The sequence below is a fragment of the Oryctolagus cuniculus genome, chromosome 12, assembly GCF_051225735.1.
Source record: "Oryctolagus cuniculus isolate XC-2025 breed Fujian yellow rabbit chromosome 12, ASM5122573v1, whole genome shotgun sequence".
NCBI classification, from domain to species: domain Eukaryota; kingdom Metazoa; phylum Chordata; class Mammalia; order Lagomorpha; family Leporidae; genus Oryctolagus; species Oryctolagus cuniculus.
The window spans coordinates 23,784,272-23,803,937 of record NC_142878.1 but is presented as its reverse complement, the minus strand read 5'-3'; the positions used below and the strand labels follow the sequence as shown (position 1 = coordinate 23,803,937).

The following is a 19,666-nucleotide window of genomic DNA, read 5'->3' as shown; positions in this document are numbered from 1 at the left end:
TAGTAACAGAAATAATTTGTTAAAGTTCACTTAGAAATTTTAAAACTGTAATGAAGAAATGTGTAAAGGATGGAAGTGAGATTGAATTTAGAAAATAGAGTGTGCTAATTAAAATATTGCATATCATGACTTGAGTGATGCAGCTACATTGACATGCAGAAGTTTAGAACCTTAAGTGCAAACAGTTTTTTAAAACCTGAAACAACAAGCTAAGTGTCCAATTTATGTTATAAAAGCAATGAGATGAATCCAAAGGAAACAAATGAAAGGAGATGAATGTAAAACATAATAAAATAGAAAACATACAGTAGAATCTTGACAAAGCCAAAAGCTACCCTATGCCATTCATTGGAATCAACAAGTCGTAGGCATTTTTTAGCCCCCACCTATGCTGATCTCTCAGCGGTGACTCCCCATATTCTCCTTAACACTTTTCTGTTGGCTACCACATTGAATAGCACCCCATGTTAGTTTTTTACTGCCTTTCTAGATTCTATCCCAGCTGATCTGCCTCTACCTTGCCTTAACAGGTTAATGTTTCTAAAGATGTAAGCCTAGATGGTCTCTTCTTTCCAAGTGATGACATCCACATTGATGGAATCATGCCACCTAAAAGCAGATGAGTCACACATGTATCCCTGATCCTAACCCTCACGGCTCCATAGAGCTTTGGTTTTCTAGATTCTACACTAGACTGGCATCCCCATAATATCTGAAGCACTCAGATTCTGTGTTTCCCCAACTGAGCTCATCATCTTTCCTTCTCCCTCCCCATCCCATACCTGTTTCCTACAAAACCTGGTTCCCTGCTTTTGTTGCCAACTTAAGTGCCCAATACTGCCATCCATTTATGTTATTTAGGAGTCTGTGAATCATTCTTGATGCTCCTGCTTCCTCATATCTCGCATTCACTCCACCATCAAATCCTGTGACCTTGTAGCATCTCTTAAGTCCATTGCCCATCACAGCACCTTGTTCAGGCTATTGTCATCCCTTGTCCAGTCCATTAGCCTTATGTGTGTACCCTCTGAACCCACAGGTCCCTTCTTCACACTGTTGCCAGAGTTTTCCTTTTTAAACAAAAATCTAATTATAACGGTGCCACCTCCAGATTCCTCTGTTGGGTCTAGTTACTCTCTAGGATAAAGTCTTCTATGTATCGGGAGTTCCATCCTCATCTTGTGCTGTGCTCTTTGTTTCTTGCACTGCAGAACTAAATGTTCTTTCAGCTCTTGGCTCTTGCCATTTCCCGCCTGTCACAAAGCCTTTCCATATTCTGTTCCTACTGCTTGGAATGTTCCTTCCTCCTGCTTTGATTAATTAACTCTTAATTCCAGAGTGACACATCTTCGGCTACCCTCCATCCCACTATCCAAGTAGATCAGATTCCCAAATTATAGACTAGCAGAGCATTATGCTTCTTGCCTTCATGTCCTTGTGAAATTACCATTTTATATTTGTAGGATTTCTTTATGAGAGCTTACTAGACTGTAAACACTGTAGGAGTAGGAACCAAGTGTCTTCTGGCTGTATCACTGGTACCCAATGTATTAGATATTCAATAAATATTTACTGAATGAATGAAGTTTTTTGACTATATCCCAAATATCAAGGGAGGAAAGAGACCCTGAATAATTAATTTTATAACAGAACATTATCTACCCTACTTTCTTTTCCTATTTATCTGCCTGTTCCTCTCAAGAAAAACCTGCTTGCTTTAAACAAATGTCCTGAACTCAAATGCCTACAGGGGCCTAACATTGTTACCTGAGAGGTAATAGGGAGAAGTGGTGACTGTAGTGAAGCAGTACGTATCTAAAGAGGACAGCTACATTAATTCAATTCAGCTGTAAGATGACTTTGCCAAATCATGAGAATTTTCAGTACAAAATGAGAAATCTTTTTAAACAATGACAAGTGCAAGTATTATTAAAAATAAAACTGGAGAAGTGATGCAAAACATTGTTGTGTACAAATGCAACCCATGATCTGATTTATACTGCTGTCTTCTTAAGCATTACTTTCCTTTAAGTAATAAAACATGCAAATAAAATCTTGTCTTCATAATTTCCATAAGACAAAACAATTACATTTAATGCCTGTCAACAGTAGTTAAGATAACCTCTGAGTGATGTATCCTTATGGAAAAATTAAGGTGCTGTAGGTCTGACCAAATGTGAAAAAAGTACCATGCATCATAGGATATATCACCAATGTCTGCCTTCCTTTGTTTTACTATATACTACTGTAGGTCAGTCACTGTTTTACATTTCTTTTGAAGGAAATTTTGCAGCACCTAACATTGTTGTGTATGTGATCAATGCTTAATGACTTAAATGATTAAGCTAATTAGTGGTAAAGTAAGGAGATGTAAAAGAAATATTTCTTTTTTCTTCCCAAAGTCACAATCTTTAACTTAACATGGAACTTTTCATCTAATTTGTTTAAAATAAAGACAAACTTTTTAAAGGTTTGTTTATTTATTTAATTGAAAGGCAGAGTTATGAGAATAAGCGAGTGCACTCACAAAAGTGAGCTTCCTCGAGTGTTTTACTCCCCAAATGGCCCAGAGCTGGGCCGATCCAAAGTCAGGAGCCAGGAGCTCCTTCTGGGTCTCCCATGTGGGTGCAAGCACTTTGGCCATCTTCCTCAGAAGTAGAGCAGCCAGGACTCGAACCGGTGCCCATATGGGATGCTGGCACCACAGACAGCAGCTGTACCCGCTATGCCACAGCATAAGTCAAACTTAAAAATTAAGTATCCTTGCAATCTTATTAAGTATATTAAGGAATATGTTTAAGGTGATAGAATCCAGCAATAACCCTGCACTAAAAGCCTGGGGACCTAAATTCTAGTCCAAGTTCTGCTCTATAGGATTAATTGAAATTGCTGTGTCACTACTTTTTGGAGACAGTGGTTCAATTTGCAAAATGGCCTCCATGATATCCAAGACCCCTTTAATTCTTTATAACGGTTTGACACTAATAAAGCCATCTGGAATTTGGTAATTAAAAAAAAAAAAAAACTTTGTTTTACATAGTTCTGAAATCTAATGCGCTGAATTTTATCTTTGAGATATGGGAGTTATTAAAGATACACATGTTAAAACTAATCAAAGTTCAGTGTGTTTAGAGCATGAAGATCATCTGCTTTCTAAAATAAGATGCAATTGAATATTTCAAATCCCTGTGAACCCACTTTTTATAATAATTCAATTACAGCTGCCGTCTTTCATTGCTTATTAATCATACTCTGTTTTTCCAGCCTTCAGTCTCTCAGTGAAAGTGCTTAATCAATGTTTTCTTAAAGTTCTGTGCTCTTTCTTTAGCTAATTTCTTTTAAAGATTAATTTTATTTCTTTGAAAGGCGGAAGTTTCAAAGAGAGGGAGAGCTCTTTCATCCTCTGGTTCACTCCCCAGATGACCACAATATTTTTGCCAGTAAATTTGCTATTTTAAATTTAAAAAGTAGAAAAATTAACTGGACAATAATAAATTCTATATAAAATCCTCTGTTCTTTAGGTATTTCAGTACCTACCATCTTCCATGCAACATGGTATACATGCTATAGGGAAGATAAATGATACACTGCTCCGGAATAAACCTTATATCTCCGTCCTTTCAGGGAACCTTACAAAGTATCATAAACTAGAGAGCTCTTCAGCTACAAAAACTGTTTCTCACCATCCTGGAGGCTGCAAAGTCCAAGATGAAGGTGTAGCTCATTTGGTGCCAGGGCCTACTTTCTGGTTCACAGACAGTGCCTTTTCCCCATGTCCTCACATGGCGGTAGTGAGGCATCTCCGTGGAGTCTCTCTTATAAGGGTGCTAACCAATTCATGAAGGTTCCATCTTAGAAGCTAAGCACCTCCCAAAGGCCCCATCTCTTAACAGGATCACACCAGTATTTCAACATACAAATTTGTGAAGGACAAAAAATACTCATACAGGGACACTATCCTCAAATCCTGGGATACTTGTATTAAATTTACATGAAATAATGTTCACAAAATATATTTGCAGCACTCTCATCTTCCCTTTGAAGAACTAAACAAGACAAAATATAGAAGTCTGCATTTTATTTTAAAATGGAAAGATCACTTAAGAGAAGTTATTTGTGGGTCAAATATTACAAAACAAAATTGAATATGCTAGTAATAATATTCATTGATTCAAAAATCAATATTTTCTAAATTAGGGACTGCGAGTTTGTATATGAGATAAGTGGGTTATATGATGAGAAATATTTGCTATCCATCAACCCTGACAGTTCTTAAGACTTTTTTAAAAAATTTCATTAACATAAAGATAACAGGTATCCTGTATTTTATAGATACAATTCTAAGATAACCATACTTCCAGTTCTCCCTCATTCCTCTCTTTTTTTGCATTTAATTTTTTTCAGTAACTTTTTTTCATTTCATATATACAGTTTTGTTTTTTTTTTTTAAAAAAGATGTATTTATTTGAAAGGCAGAGGTAGAGAGGTAGAGACAGAGAGAGAGAGGTCTTCCACCCGCTGATTCACTTCCAAATGGCTGCATTGGCCGGAGCTGAGCCGATCCAAAACCAGGAGCTTCTTCTGGGTCTCCCACACCGATGCAGGGGCCCAAGGACTTGGGCCATCCTCTACTGCTTTCCCAGGCCATAGCAGAGAACTGGATGGGAAGTGGAGCAACCAGGACTCCAACCGGCACCCATATGGGATGCTAGCACTTCGGGTTAGAGCTTTAACCCACGGTGCCACAGTGCTGGCCCATATATACAATTTTAAAAGCATAATGATACTTCCCACAATATGCAATCTCCCTCACTCCTAGCCTCCCTACTACTACTACTCTTATTTTTCTTTTAGTTTTTACAATGACATGCTTTCAGTTTTTTTTTTTATAATCACAAACTTAACCCTCCACCAAATAATTCAACAAGTAGTAAACAGAAAAACCATTGTTTCTCAAGAGTATAGATGAGGGCTATAAACAATAATCAAATCTCACAATGTCAATTTCACTCATGTACATACAATTTTGTACTCTGTTAATTGTCACAAATCAGGGAAAGCATGATATTTGTGTTTTGGGGACTGGCTTCACTAAGCATAATATCCCTCTTTCAGTGGCCCCTTTATTCAGTTTGTCTAGTATTAAGAAAGATCTAGAAAGATGTGGCCCCTCTGATATAAATTAACGTCAGCAAGTCATTTATATGTATGTTATTTGCTTTCTGAGCATTGAAAATTATGCATAAAGCATGTGCTTATTTTTCATTAATTATCTTCACTATCATAACAAATAATTTTGTTTACTATTTTTGTTATTCAGGATCTTGTCCTATTAGTTATATTCTGTAAAATACTTGGAGTCCATTAGTACCAGATCATTGTTACTAATTTTACTATCATTTATTGATTGAAGCATCTGGGTATAATACGTTCTAACATATTCTGGGAAGCAGAGATGAAATTGACCTTTCGTTCTCTCCTTATCCAGCCCAGCTCCCTCTCAGACACTCATTATCACGTGACTTGTAATTTCAGAGATTACCCCTACACTGTATCTCCTTTCTCTTCTTTATCTGATCCTTTTAAATGCTTTCACTGAAATCTGGGTTTATCCAGATGATACTTGGTGCTTTTTGTGGAAAGAGCAATCAGCCTGTTTTTTTGCTTCTCACTACTACTTAGTGATGTTTGTACCATCATCATCTCTCTGAAATGTGTGCCATCTGATTAGGTCATCATTGGCTGTGATACCTCCACCTTCCTGGATGAATCAGCACTTGAACCCTTCTTGCCTTGTCTCCTGTGATGTATGATCTTTTTCAAAGCCCGTATTGATAACCCATCCAATGTCTCAGTTCAGTTGTTTCTCAGACTTCTGAAACCCTCATTTCTGTTTGAGCCACGCAGTAGCATGCACACATCACGGAACACCCCTTGAGACCTATTTATTCTTCGTGACTACTACCTTGCATTTCCCTTAAATATCTGGAATCCCTCCTTTTTCTGTTTTCCACCTTTCCCCTAAACTTTCATCACTGTTCCTCTCCCGCTTTCCCCACTGCATTCTCCTATTCTAGAAGTCAGTGTGCCAGCCCTTGACTTTGTGCTGTGCTGAACTAGTTCACCCTGCAGAGTAAGTTCTTTCTCTACAATAGTTCTCACATTTTATAGCTCTGAAGTATTACATGAAAAACTCAACCCAGTTATTTGAACTTTTTATAGTTCCATCCATTTTTCTGTTAGATTGTTTCAATTTTAAAATCAAGAAACTTTGCCAGTGGTACATGTCTACTATCAACTGCCCAACTCTGACTGGATCTCCCTGCATATCAATTTCTTTTATAAACCTTCTATTTATGTGTTCAGATGTTTCTCATATTCCAAGTGGTTAAACCTAACATTCCTTCCCAGGAGATGACCTTGCCTTTTGCTGTTCTAAGAAAAACAAGAACAACAACAACAAAAAGACTCCTTCTACTGAATTTTCTCAGCTTTCTTCTCTGTATCGTGCACCATGTCCGAATTTCTTTTTCTTTCTTTCTTTCTTTTGTTTTTTTAGCAAAAAGATTGTGAGGTATACTTTCTGTGAGGAGTTCCACAAGTTTTTCCTGTCTTTTCTTTCTTGTGGACTGAAAAATATGTGTCTTTTTTTCGGAGCTAACTTGTCTCTTCTAGAGACCTCCAGCTTCACCTTCTGCTGTATTTCACACACTCCCACACACCGCAGCACCACATCAAAGTGCTTATCTTGACATGAATTCACTAACACTTTCTGAAAGCCTACTATGAACCAGGCTTCATGCTAGGCACTGTGGCTAACTCTAAGTTATAGTCTCTCTCCAGAGAGAAAGAAGTATATAAACAAATGCCACTGAGTATGATTAGTAACGCAAAGATGCAGAGACATTTTTCTTTCCCTAAGTGCCTAAGGCGCTTAATCTGACAGTATAAACTATGACACTCCAGTAAAGTCTTGAAGGATGAATTTGAGTTTGTTACATGACCGTGAAAGCACATTCTAGGGGCTGGCGCTGTGGCATAGTGGGTTAAGCTGCCACCTGCAGTGCTGGCATCCCATATGGGCGCCGGTTCAACACCCAGCTGCTCCAATTCTGATCCAGCTCTCTACTATAGCCTGGGAAAGCAGTAGAAGATGGCCCAAGTCCTTGGGCCCTGTACCTGCGTGGGAAACCCAGAGGAAGCTCCTGGCTCCTGGCTTCAGATTGGCGTAGCTCCAGCCATTGCAGCCAATTGAGGAGTGAACCAGCGGATAGAAGACTCTCTCTCCGCCTCTCCTCTCTCTGTGTAACTTTGACTTTCAAATAAATAAATAAATCTTTTTTTAAAAAAAAAAGCATATTCTATATATAGTACAAATACATACAAAGGATTGAAAATGACATTGAACCCTTTATTTAGAGAGTTATAAATATTTCAGAATGACCAGACCAAGAGAGTGAAGGTGAGAATAAAAGAATACAAGTATGAGAGGTTGGGGCTAAATAATAAAATGTTTTCCTAGAATAGTAGATATAGATTTGTTTTCCAAAAAGAAGGGGCTCCATCATAAAAATAATTTATTCCCATAAGAATCATTGATGTTAAAACTAATAAGTAATAACTTGAACAATAAAAGATGTTTACTTCATCTGTAAATATTCATTGCTGTGGAGAAAACAGTTAACAATGGAGAAGTGCAGCAGGTTAAACCACAACTTGGGATGCTCACATCGCATGTGGGAGTGCCTGGACTGAGTTCCAGCTTCTCTGCTTCTGATCCAGCCTTCTGCTAATGGGCATGCTGGATAGCCACAAGTGATGGTTCATATATTTCAATCTGTGCCACATCAGAGACCCTGATGGAATTCCTGGATTTTGAGTTCAACCTTGCCAAATCTGGCTGTTTTGGACATTTAGGAAGTAAACCAGCAGATGGAAGACATTCTCATTCTCTCTCAGTCACTCTGTCTTTCAAATAAATAAACTTAAAAAAAAAAAAACTGAGAAACTCCTATGCTATTAGATACCACCTTGCCAGCTGATTAAGTTGACATCACAGTAATGCGACAAATGACTGAACATCTTGAGCTTTTTAATATATTACAATATAATTAATGCACGAAGAAGAAACCAGCAGCATCACTTCTGTGGTACTCCTACCAAAAGGCATGATGTGAGTCTGATCATAGAAAATATCAGATAAACTCAGACTGAGAAGCATTCTATAAGATCTTTGGTCTGTGCTTCTGAAAATTGTGAATATCATGAAAGGCAAAGGAAAGAGAGAAAGTTTAAAGGAGGTGAAATACACAAATCTATATGTAATGTGTGATCTTGAATTTTTTTCAATAAAGTACATTGTTGGTACAACTGGTAAAATATGATTAAGGTCTGAAATTTACATAATAGTGTCAGTATTCAGTTGTGTCATTTTTGTTTTTTGTACTGTGGTTACATACGAGAATTTCCTTTTTTTAAGGGTATGTGTATTGAAGTACTTAGGGGTGGAGGAGCACCATGATTTCTTAAATTCATGTGTAAAACACTAACGTTTACAGCAGCATTATTTACAATGGCCCCAAAGTAGAACCTGCCCAAGTGTCCATTAGCAGGTGCATGGGTAAATGAAACATAGTATATGCATGCAATGGAATCTCATTCACCCTTAAAAAGAACATTCGGACACATGTTACAATATGGATGAACCTTGATGACTTTCTGCTAAGGGAGGTCAGTCACAAAAGGACAAACATGTGAATCTACTTACTTGAGATATCTAGGGTACAGTAGTCAAATTCAAGGAGACTGAAAATAGAATGGTAATTGCCAGAGGCTGAGAGAGGGGCGTGGAAAGTCATCTTTTAATGGTATAGAGTTAGTTGGGAAGGATGAAAATGTTCTGGAGAGTGATGGTTGCACAGCAATGGGAATGTGCTCAGTGCCAAAGAATCATACACTTAACATGGTAAATTTTACATTATGTATGTTGTACCACAATTCTTAAGTAAGTCACATAGAGATGGAAATAAAGGAAAAATATAAAATGAACATCTAAAAATTTAGATGGAATTCAGAATAGAGGCAGAGAAACCAATTAAAAGGCTGTTGTAATATCCACTGTGGTCATGAATGGAGCTGAGACTGATAAAAGTGGTATAATTTAGAGGTTGACAGGATAATATTTTGGGGTTAGTGCTGTGGCATGGCAGGTTAAGCTGCCATCTTCAGCGCCAGCATCCCATATGGGTACCAGTTTGGATCCCAGCTGCTCCACTTCCAATCCAGCTCCTTGCTAATGCACCTGGGAAGGCAGTTGAAGATGGCCCAAGTGCTTGGGCCCATGTGGGAGATCTGCAAGAAATTCCTGGTTCCTGGCTTTAGATCGGCCCAGCTTCAGCAATTGCAGCCCTCCCCCCTCCCTCCCCCTCTCCCTCTCCTCCCTCCCTCTCTCTCCCCCCTCCTTTTCTCTCCCTCTCCCTTCCTCTCTCCCCTTCTCCCTTCCTCCTTCCCTCTCCCTCTTCTCCTCCCTCTCTCTCCCTCTCCTCACTCTCTCCATCACTTTCACTCTCCCTCCCCTTCCCTCTTTCCCCTTCTTTCTCATTCTCTCCCTCCCTCTCCCCCACTCTCCCTTTCTCCCTGTCTCCCTCCCTCCTTCTCACTCTCCCTTTCTCCCCCTTTCTCCCTCTCTCCTTCTCTCCCTCTCTCTCCCTACCTCTCTCTCTCTCCCTCTCTCTCTCTCCCTCTCTTCCTCTCTTTCTCCCTCTTTTTCTCTCCTTCTCTCCTTCTTTATCTCTCCCTCTCTCTAACTTTGCCATTCAAATAAGTAAAGTAAGTAAAAAAGAATAGTATTTTAACTCTTCCATTACATCAGGCCTCTGGCAGGTGGTGGTAGTGTTAACCCCAGAACATTACAGCCAAGTGCCTGAGCAGTCACCTGCCTCATAAGCTGGCTCAAATGTGACGTCCTTTGAGAAGTCCTCACTAACTCTGCACGGTTTTTCCCCCCACTTACCCTTCATATCTGACCCCTTTGTGACCCTTAGTGTTTCTGCCTTCCTGGATTTGGTGATAGTATCTTTTGCATTTATATCACATTGTGTCAAATAGATGGTTTGTCTCTTTCTTCCCTACACTGAACTCCTTGAGGGTGGATAGTGTTGTTTATGAATCGATGACAGCTTTTACAGAGTGTGGCATTAATAGATGATCAGTAAATGAATGAAATCAGTAAGTTATCAAGTAACTACACTGGTTTTTTTTCAAATATTTCTTTTATACTTTCCTCTTTCCAGGTCTCCAAAGTTGATACTCTGTTTCAGTGTTTTAACTAGTCTTTTTATCCTGTAATTTCTCTGCTGTAACCTATTAATGTCAGATGAGTGAAACTGCTTTTTTTGGAGAGCTTTGTGAAAATGTTCAATATCTTCCTTTCTATGGAATAAAGTCCACGTTCACTAGTAAGGACTTGAGATCTTTCTCACTATGTTTTCAGAATGTACCGTGCTTATTTCATATTGAACTTACCTACCTGCCTAACTTTATTCAACAAATATTTGAGCACCTGCCATTTGCAAGGACGTTTTTGAAGGAAGTTTGCTAAATTTGATACATGCTTATTTGTGTTCACTTTTAGGCCCTTGGGTCCTTTTACTACATTTCATCATAGGGGAAAATAATCCTTGGAGGTACTCAGCCATTTTCATGCTTAAATGAGAAGTTCTGTTTTAGATCAAAACCTGAATAACAGTGAGGTTTAGGATAGGTGGCTAGCCATCCAACACAATGTCTGGCTCATAGTAAAAGCTGGATGAATCTTTCAATTGAATTAATTCTGCTTAAATTTTTAAAGGTATAAAGTTAAGTTTAAGATTAAAACGGGCTGTTGTGGCATACCAAGTTAAGCTGCCACCTGTGACACCAGCATATTCCCTAAGAGCGCCCATCCAAGTCCTGACTGTTCCATCTCATATCCAGCTCCCCGCTAATGTGCCTGACAAAGCAACAGAAGATGACCCAAATACATGGGCCCCTGCCATCCATGTGGGAGTCCCAGATGATGTTCCTGGCTGTCGGCTTCAGCCTGGCCCAGCCCTGGCCATTGTGGCCATTTGAGGAATGAACCAGTAGATAGAAGATCAAAATTCATTCTCTTTCTCTCTCTCCTCTGGTGTGTGTATGTGTGTGTTGATGACAACTTTTCAAATCTTTAAAACAAAAGGCTAAAGTTACTAATTTACTGTTTTAAGTCTTTGGAAAGCTGTACAGTTTTGTGACAGGATAGCTCAGCAGTTAACATTTGAACTTAATTTGCTATCATTATTTATAATTGTATCACTTTAAAGCACAAAGTCAAAGCACATTGAAGACACTGTGTTACATGTGTTTAAAGCTTTCTTTTTATACCCTCTCTAGGTCATATGTAAAGTCAGATGTGCCACTGAACTTGACAGACACAAGTAAGTTCCATGAGTGTCTAATTTTTTATAAAAGTATTTAAACTATTAGTTCATTAACATTAGAGCTGAGTATCTAAAAACCATCTAGTTTTTTAAAGAGTAGACTTCTTAAAATAGAAGGAAGTGGTTGTTGAAGGGGCCTTAGCAGTAATACAGGAAATCAAGTGTTAGAGTGACTCAAATGAAGTAGTTAAGCAGCCGATAGTTCTCTCCATTCAACCGTACTGAACAATACCCTTTTTTTAATATATAAAGCTCTATCACCATTTTTTAAAACTTGCAGTAGCAATGTTTTTTAAAAAACTTGCAGTGGCAATGTCTGTTTTTTAAAAAAGACAGTAGCAGGGGGCCAGCATTGTGGCATAGTGGGTTAAGCCACCACCTGCAATGCTAGCATCCCATATGGATGCTGGTTCATGTTCCAGCTGTTCCACTTTGATCCAGCTCCCTGGTAATGTGCTGGGAAAGCAGTGGAAGATGGCCCAGGTATTTGGGCCCGTGCTACCCATGTGTAGAACCCAGAAGAAGCTACTGGCTCCTGGCTTCAGCCTGACTCAGCCCTGGCCTTTATGGCCATCTGGGGAGTGAACGAACCAGTGGATGGAAGACTTCTCTCTCTCCCTCTCTCTTAACCTCTCTCTCTCCTGACCTGTCTCTCTCGACCTCTCTCTCTCTAACTCTAACTTTCAAATCTTTTAACAAGTAGCAAATTTTGAAGTATAAACTTTTCACAAGATGTCTTTTGTACTAAAAATTTTCAGATTCCTCTGAAATTGTGGTCTTCTTCCTTTTTACTGAAGAGTTTTTATGAGATCTATTTTTTCTTATGGAGATAGGCATTTTATGTCAGAGTTGCTCTGGATGTGTGGTGAATGTGTAGCTTCATAGAGGCTGGGGTATTAAGGAGTGCTTAAAACATCCCATATTATCCTGCTGTTGTTCAGTTAACTTTGAAATCAGCATTTGCTATGGATAATCAAAGGTTCATAAGATTGAACAATGTTTTAAAATGTTTCTCTTGCATCTTAATATTGATAATTTTAGTACAGTATATGAATTTTCTAAGAAAATTATAAAAGCCTGATAATTCTCAGATTAAAGGGTCAATGAAAATATGCTTGATGGTTATATAAATGAAACATTAAGGGATTATTTGAAATGGTGTTAGAAATAGTCCTGTATTACTCTTCCTGGTAGAGGCAACTGAGTTCAAGTTCTCATGAGGTTATTTCTGAGTTGATGCTTAAAAATCTATGTGATTTTAAAACAGTACAGATAATTCTGAGAGTGTTATATTTGTGTTTAATGAAATTAAAAACATTTTAAAGTGAAGGAATTTTTTACCTGAAACAGCATACTAATTCAGAGCTAAATTTCTCATTAGTTTTAATTTTATTTGTTTTATAAGTATCTAATACTTTTTTTTCTTTCAGAATTCTACTGCATCTGGGCTTTATACTGGCAAGCCTTCTCTTTTTAGTAGTGAACTTGACTTGTGCCATGCTAGTCCATGGAGATGTTCCAGAAAATCAGTTGAAATGGACTGTGTTTGTTCGAGCATTAATTAATGATAGCCTGTTTATTATTTGTGCCATCTCTTTAGTTAGTTACATATGCAAAATTACAAAAATGTCATCTGCAAATGTCTACCTCGAATCAAAGGTAAGAATATTTCTTAAATTTGCATTTGAAAATTTGATTTCATATCCTTATCCTGTGAACAATGTTTTAATGGCAAGTTTATATTGCTTTTATGTTGAATTTTTAGAAATAATCTAAATAACAGATACATATTTAAAAATATTTATTTTATTTGAAAGGCAGAGTTACAGAGAGGCTGAGGCAGAAAGAGAGAGAATGAGCAAGCAAGCAGGGTCTTCCATCTGCTAGTTCATTCCTCAGGTGGCCACAATGGCTGGAGCTGCGCCAATCCAAAGCCAGGAGCCTCTTCCAGGTCTCCCACGCATGTGCAGGGGCTCAAGGACTTGGGCCATCTTCTACTGCTTTTCCAGGCTATAGCAGAGAGCTGGATCGGAAGTGGAGCAGCCAGGCCTCAAGCCAGCGTCCATATGGGATGCCAGCACTGCAGGCAGTGGCTTTACCTGCTATGCCTCAACACCAGCCCCCAGATACATTCTTAAGCATGGATGAATAGTCATTAAAAATTAAAAAGCATTCAAAATTTGGCCCTTACTAAACAATGCTTTAAGAAAAAGGGGTAGTCATTTGGCCTTCACCTACAGTCCTCTCAGAATGCTTGACTTCAAGTCCCGGCTTTACCCCTGATTCCAGCTTCCTGTTAATGCAGACCCTGGAAGGTAGTGGATGATGGCCCAAGTAGCTGGGTCCCTGCCACCCATTTGGGCAATGCACATTGACTTCCCAGCTCCTGGTTTCAACCTAACCTAGCTCTAGCCATTGCAGTGGATGGGAGACTGTAAATGCTTTCTCTCCTCTCTTCTCTTTAGATCATATAGGTCTTTGAACTTTTACTTAAAAAAAGGAATGTAAAGAGAAAAAGAAGTGTGTGCTGAGAATATTCTATTTTCTGATACTGTGCTAGAGGCTGATTAGATGAAATAAGCCATAATTTGTATAAATGGGTTAATATGGTCTATAAAGCAATACTAAGATTTTATTCAGTAAGGGTTGTGGTATTGCCATTCAACAAATTTACCAGGTGATATATACACATGGGCTGTCAGTGTTAAGATGTCATATAGGTAGAGTTATGTTTATTTGTGTAAAGGTTTAGAAAATGTTATTTCACCTATTTATAATATGAAGTCCATATGATGTTTGAAATAGCTAGTCACATAGCTAAGTTTATAAATATCTTGCCTCTCCCTTTTCTTACCCTTTTGATCAATAAAAGCCAAGTGCTAACCCATTAACAAAGGGACATTTATCCCCCATTAAACCAGGAACGTTTTTATTGTTGTTGATTGACAATGTGGTTGAGTGGTGACTTGGTCATAAAAGTGTATATGTAGCATTAGGAGTGGGGATGTAGATATGTGGATATTGAAAGTGTGTACATACATTTTTACAGTCACTTGTCTAGGAGAGCTTGTCTTAATTTGGTGTCATTGCCTATACACTGGAGATAAGGAAGACAGTATCTTAAACAGTATCAGTTCTCTTCTCACTTGCAACCCCTACTTCTGCGTTTCTTTCAAATTTGCCATTGTTAACATTCCCTCATTGAGTGAGATTTAAATTTGGAGTACTCTCATGTTTCTGCATTCCTTGTTATCTGAAACTAACTTCTGTTGATTTTTTTCATTTAAGAATTTTCTTCTATCCATTATCCTCCATTTGAGCAATTTATCAGGAAAGGGAACCTAAGGAGCCTATCAGTACCCACTGTGCACCAGGAATTGTTGGTTACCTTTCACGTTGTCTCACAGAAATTCTCTGCAGTGGTCTGTGATACTATGATAATAATAACACATGTATGTTTGTTCTTTGCCTTGGTTCCTAGGACCTAGTTCCTAAAACTCTTGGAAACTCCATAGTGATGTCTTTTGGATGTTCATAAAATAATAGGTAGCTAGGGGCTCCTGGATAGCTTCTGGATGAGGGCTGGTCACCAGAAAGACCCAGGCATGATTACAGAGAGTGGGACATTCAGCCCCATCCCATCTCCAGATTCTGGGGAGGAGGGGGAGCTGAAGGTCGAGTTGCCCACTGATGGCAATCATGCCTCGGTAACAAAGCCTCCATGAAGACCCTAAAGGATGGATTTGAGGGTGTTTCCAGATTGCTGAACATGTGGGGGTGGCAGAGAGGGTGTGGAAGCTCCTCGGCCTCCTCTCCTGTACCTGGCCCTATGTATATCTCACCCATCTGGTGTTCATTAGCATCCTCTGTTATGTCCTTTGTAGTAAACTAGAGGTTCGCCCTGGGTTCTGTGAGATGTCCAAACAGATTAATTTAGGGAGGGGTAGTTGGAACTCCAGATGTTAGCCACTCAGAAGTATAAGTGACAACCTAGGATCTGCAGTTGGCATCTAAAGTGGGCAGAAGTGTTGAGGGCCATCTAACAGCATATCCAAGCAGAGTTAAATTACAGGACATTCCAGTGGTGTGTGCTGGAGAAATCCTAACACATTTTGGTGACCAGCAATGAAGTAGTGAATTAGGTGGTGAGTGGCATATGAGAACAGAGAGTAGGAAAAGACTTTTTCTCCTTGAGGTGGTCTTATTCCTATCTTACAAAGAAAACAGAGGTGGGGTGTGGAGCTTAAGAGGCAGAGGCAGTGTGACTCCTACGGCCTTACATGACCTGGCCTGTACCTATCTTTCTGACTTCCTACCTCCAACAGTCTCCTCTTCCTATTCCAGCCACTTGGGTTTTTGCTGTCCAGTTCCTCACCACAAACACTTACTAAGTTTGTTTCAGCCATACAGACTTTGTATATGTTGCTCCCTCTGCCTATATTGTACTTCCTACAGATACGTGTGTGAGATGGCGTCTGCATTCAGGCAGAAGTCACTTTTGTTCAAAACTGGCATTCTTAATCACTCAGCTAAGATTATCTTCCTTTCAGATTATTGTTGTCTGTCCCCTCTTTTATTTCTTCATATCATTTATCAGGAGCCAACATTATTTGTTCCTTTGCACACTTATTTTATTCTCCTTTCTAAAACATAAATGGAAAATAGTTACCTTGTTTACTTTGTTCATTTTTCTATCCCTTTTATTTAAAACAGGGGTGGGGAAACATTTTATATCAGGGGCCCTTTGAATATTTATAACATCATTAACAGGCCATACAAAATTATCAACTTAAAAGTTAGTCTGCTGTAGACTGACTGGATTTTGAGTCCCACCTGTGTTTGCCATTGGCAGGGCCAGACCGAATAGCTTTGTGGGCCTTATACGGCCTGCAGACCAGATGTTCCCCACCCGTGGTTTGAAATAATGGCTGGCACCCAGTGGCTGTTCAGTAACTCTTTCTTGAATAAATACGTTCCAAGTTTGCACAGTTTTCTCCAGAGCAGCTTTTCCTTAGCAGCTGTAGGGAAGTTCAGACTTTTTCTCTGAGGGTTCAGTCATCTAGTCGGCTGAAAGACAATGAAAGGAAAAAGACAGACTTACCTCTTGTTTGACCAGACTCCAAAGGCAGAGAGACCCAGGGCAAAGACCTGTAAGGAATTCCTTACCTGTTTGCTGGCTCAGCTCGTCAAGTTCTCGGCTCTCCCAACTACAGCCTCCTGAGCAGCAGAGGTTTTGGAATACCTGCTGACCATGCCAGAACTACAGGACTGAATGAAGGAATTTCTCCCCACCCCATGGGAGGTTTGAGTCTTTAAATCCACTCAGTAAACTGGCAATAGATCAAAAGGGGAAAAAGCATACAAATTTATCAACATGTATATGTCATAGGGCCATATAAAATATAAAAATATTTGAGGCTTAAATAAGTTCTTCAGAGAGAAGAAGGAAGTAAAGGGTGTAGGCACTTTTAGAGTAGTGGTAAAATATTTTTAGGGGAAACAAAATGGACCCAAAGAGTAAACAAAGCTCTTCTGGGTTCTGGTGTTTGATATCCAGTCTCTTCTCAGGTGGTTAACCTTCCTGGTGAATGAGATGTTGTAGTACCTGCAATCCTTCTGGGAAGGGAAAAAGCCTTTGCCTGCACTTTAGGAGGGAAGGATGATGGATGAAGCAGGGTGGGAGACAGACAGACCTTACTTCTAAAACTGTCAGCAAGTCAGCATGTCAAAGGGTCACACTTGGGAGCATGGTTTGATTACTAACTAAATGAGCTTTCTCAACTAGATTGTTTTAAGAGCTGATTGAACCAACCAATCAACATTCCCAAGGTCACATAGTTGAAGCAGATTCGGTCTCAGATGGGCCCACAGATCTCTGCTAGTAACCATTTACATAACCCTGTGTCTACTCATCATCTTTTAGGTGTAGAGCTAGAAATAGTAATTAATGCCATTCCACACAAATTCTTACTAGATGTTGGCTTGTTATTCTCCCTAAAAAAATTATCTGATACAAGTATAAATCATTTCCTCTGTTCCATCAGTATTTGGGTTCACTTTTTATTTACTTTGGACATTTTCACTGGATACATATTAAATGCTCTAATTTAGATTTATTTGATATGCAAATACATATCCATGTAGAAATTTACCATCCACATTTCTGGATGTGTAAACTATTTCCAAAAGACTTGCAGAGAGGAAGGAATAGGTACATATTCTTCATATGTTTGGCAGATATGTTTCCATTTCTGTTAAAATGCTAATAATATATAATTTTGTTAAGAATTCTTATGTATGTTTAATTAAGAATAGATGTTTAGTCTTATTCAATCCTTCTCAGAAACTATTCATATTGGTGTAATTTTGTTTTTCTATGTATACTACAAGTACAATAAACTATTCATATTGGTGTAATTTTGTTTTTCTATGTATACTACAAGTACAATAAGTTATTTGACTAGATTTCCTTATGTTCCTGGAATTTTCAGGATAAAGTGAATTTTATCTTTTCCTTTAAATTTTTTAATTCAGTTGTAATGATATTGAAAATTTTATTAAACCCAGACTTGAAGTAAAATTTTTTTAATTTTATTTAAGTTACACAGGTTTCATTTATTTATATACAGATTTAGGAACACAGTGATACTTCCTATCCTACCATCCCTTCTTCCTACACTCCAACCCTTCTTCTTCCTGCCTCTCCTATTCCCACTTAGATTTATTTTCAGTTTAGTTAAACGCATAAGGTTAACCCTACACTAAGTAAAGAATTCTCAACAAATAGTATGAAGAAGAAAAAACACTGTTCCTCAACAAAAGAGACAAGAACTTTAAACAATTATCAAATCTCAAAATGTCCATTTCACCTTAGTAAGTTACATTTTAGGTACTCTCTTAGTTACCACAGATCAGGAAAAACATGTTATCTGTCTTTTTGGGACTGGTTTATTTCACTAAGTGTGGGGAGCAACTCGGACTAGACTAAGTTACTGGAATTAAGACTTATTCTATGCATCTGCTCTCCTACAATATGGCGCTGAGAAGGGAGAAACAGCTTCTACACAGCTGCCTCCAGTTCAACCAATAAACAGCAGGACCTGCTCCTGATTGGAGGAGAGCAGGGTACTCGGCGTGTGGGTAGCAGAGTTGGGGTTGGCGGAAGAGGACTATAAAGGAGGAGAGAGACAACATGCACCAGGAACATCTAAGAGGAACATCTAAGGGGAACACCTGTGCAGCCCCCGAGAGAGCCGGCCGGCGGTGTGCCGCTCCCCTGCGGAAGTGGGGAATGTGGCAGGGGGAACCGCCCTTCCACGGAGGTGGAAGGGACGGTAGCCAACCCGGGAAGAACCAGCAGCAAACCCGGGGAGGGCCGAGCAGACGAAAGAACAACGCAGGGTTCTGTGTCGTTCCTCCACGAAGAGGGGGAGCGACAACTAAGTGTAAAGGCTTCCAGTTGCATCCATTTTGTTGCAAAAGACAGAATTTCATTTTTCTTTTTTTTTTTTTTTTTTACAGCTGAGTAATATACCACTGTGTATATATACCATAATTTCTTTATCCAGGCAGTAGTTAATGGACATCTGGGTTGATTCCGTAGCTTAGCTTTTGTAACTTGAGCTGCTGTGAATGTAGAGGTACAGATAACTATTTGTTTCATATGCTGATTTCATTTGGTTTGGGTCAGTTGCGAGGAGTGGGATGGCTGGGTCATATGGTAGGTCTGTACTCAGATTTCTGAGGTATCTCCATACTATTGTCCACAATGGCTGCACCACTGTATATTTCTTTAATGTTTTGTAATTCCCTTTGTAGAGATCTTTGACATCCTTGGTTAAATTTATTCCAAGGTATTTGACTTTTCTGTAGCTATTGTGAATGGGATTATCTTAGAAGTTTTTTCTCAGCCATGGCATTCTGTGTACACAAAGGCTATTTATTTTTTTTTATTTTTTATTTTTGACAGGCAGAGTGGACAGTGAGAGAGAGAAAAAGGTATTCCTTTTCCGTTGGTTCACCCCACAATGGCCACTGTGGCCAGTGCGCTGCGGCTGGTGTGCTGCAGCTGGCACACCATGCTGATCCAAAGCCAGGAGCCAGGTGCTTCCCCTGGTCTCCCATGCAGGTGCAGGGCCCAAGGACTTGGGCCATCTTCCACTGCACTTGCTTTTATATCCTGCCACTTTACCAAACTCTTTTATGA

The 19,666-nt window shown here is 39.1% G+C and overlaps 1 protein-coding gene across 3 annotated transcripts in view; it reads left to right on the top strand.

The window, feature by feature from the left end:
* The window catches only part of GPR137C (G protein-coupled receptor 137C), a 64,790-nt gene that overhangs the window by 9,661 nt on the left and 35,463 nt on the right, over window positions 1-19,666 (top strand). For all 3 annotated transcript variants that reach the window (XR_016217823.1, XM_002718247.6, XM_089309708.1), the window contains exons 2-3: window positions 11,414-11,457; window positions 12,891-13,119. Coding sequence is in view for 2 of the 3 variants with exons in the window: in XM_002718247.6 (XP_002718293.1) it covers window positions 11,414-11,457; window positions 12,891-13,119 (273 nt within the window). In the remaining variant the exon portion in view is untranslated. The remainder of the gene's footprint in view (window positions 1-11,413; window positions 11,458-12,890; window positions 13,120-19,666) is intronic.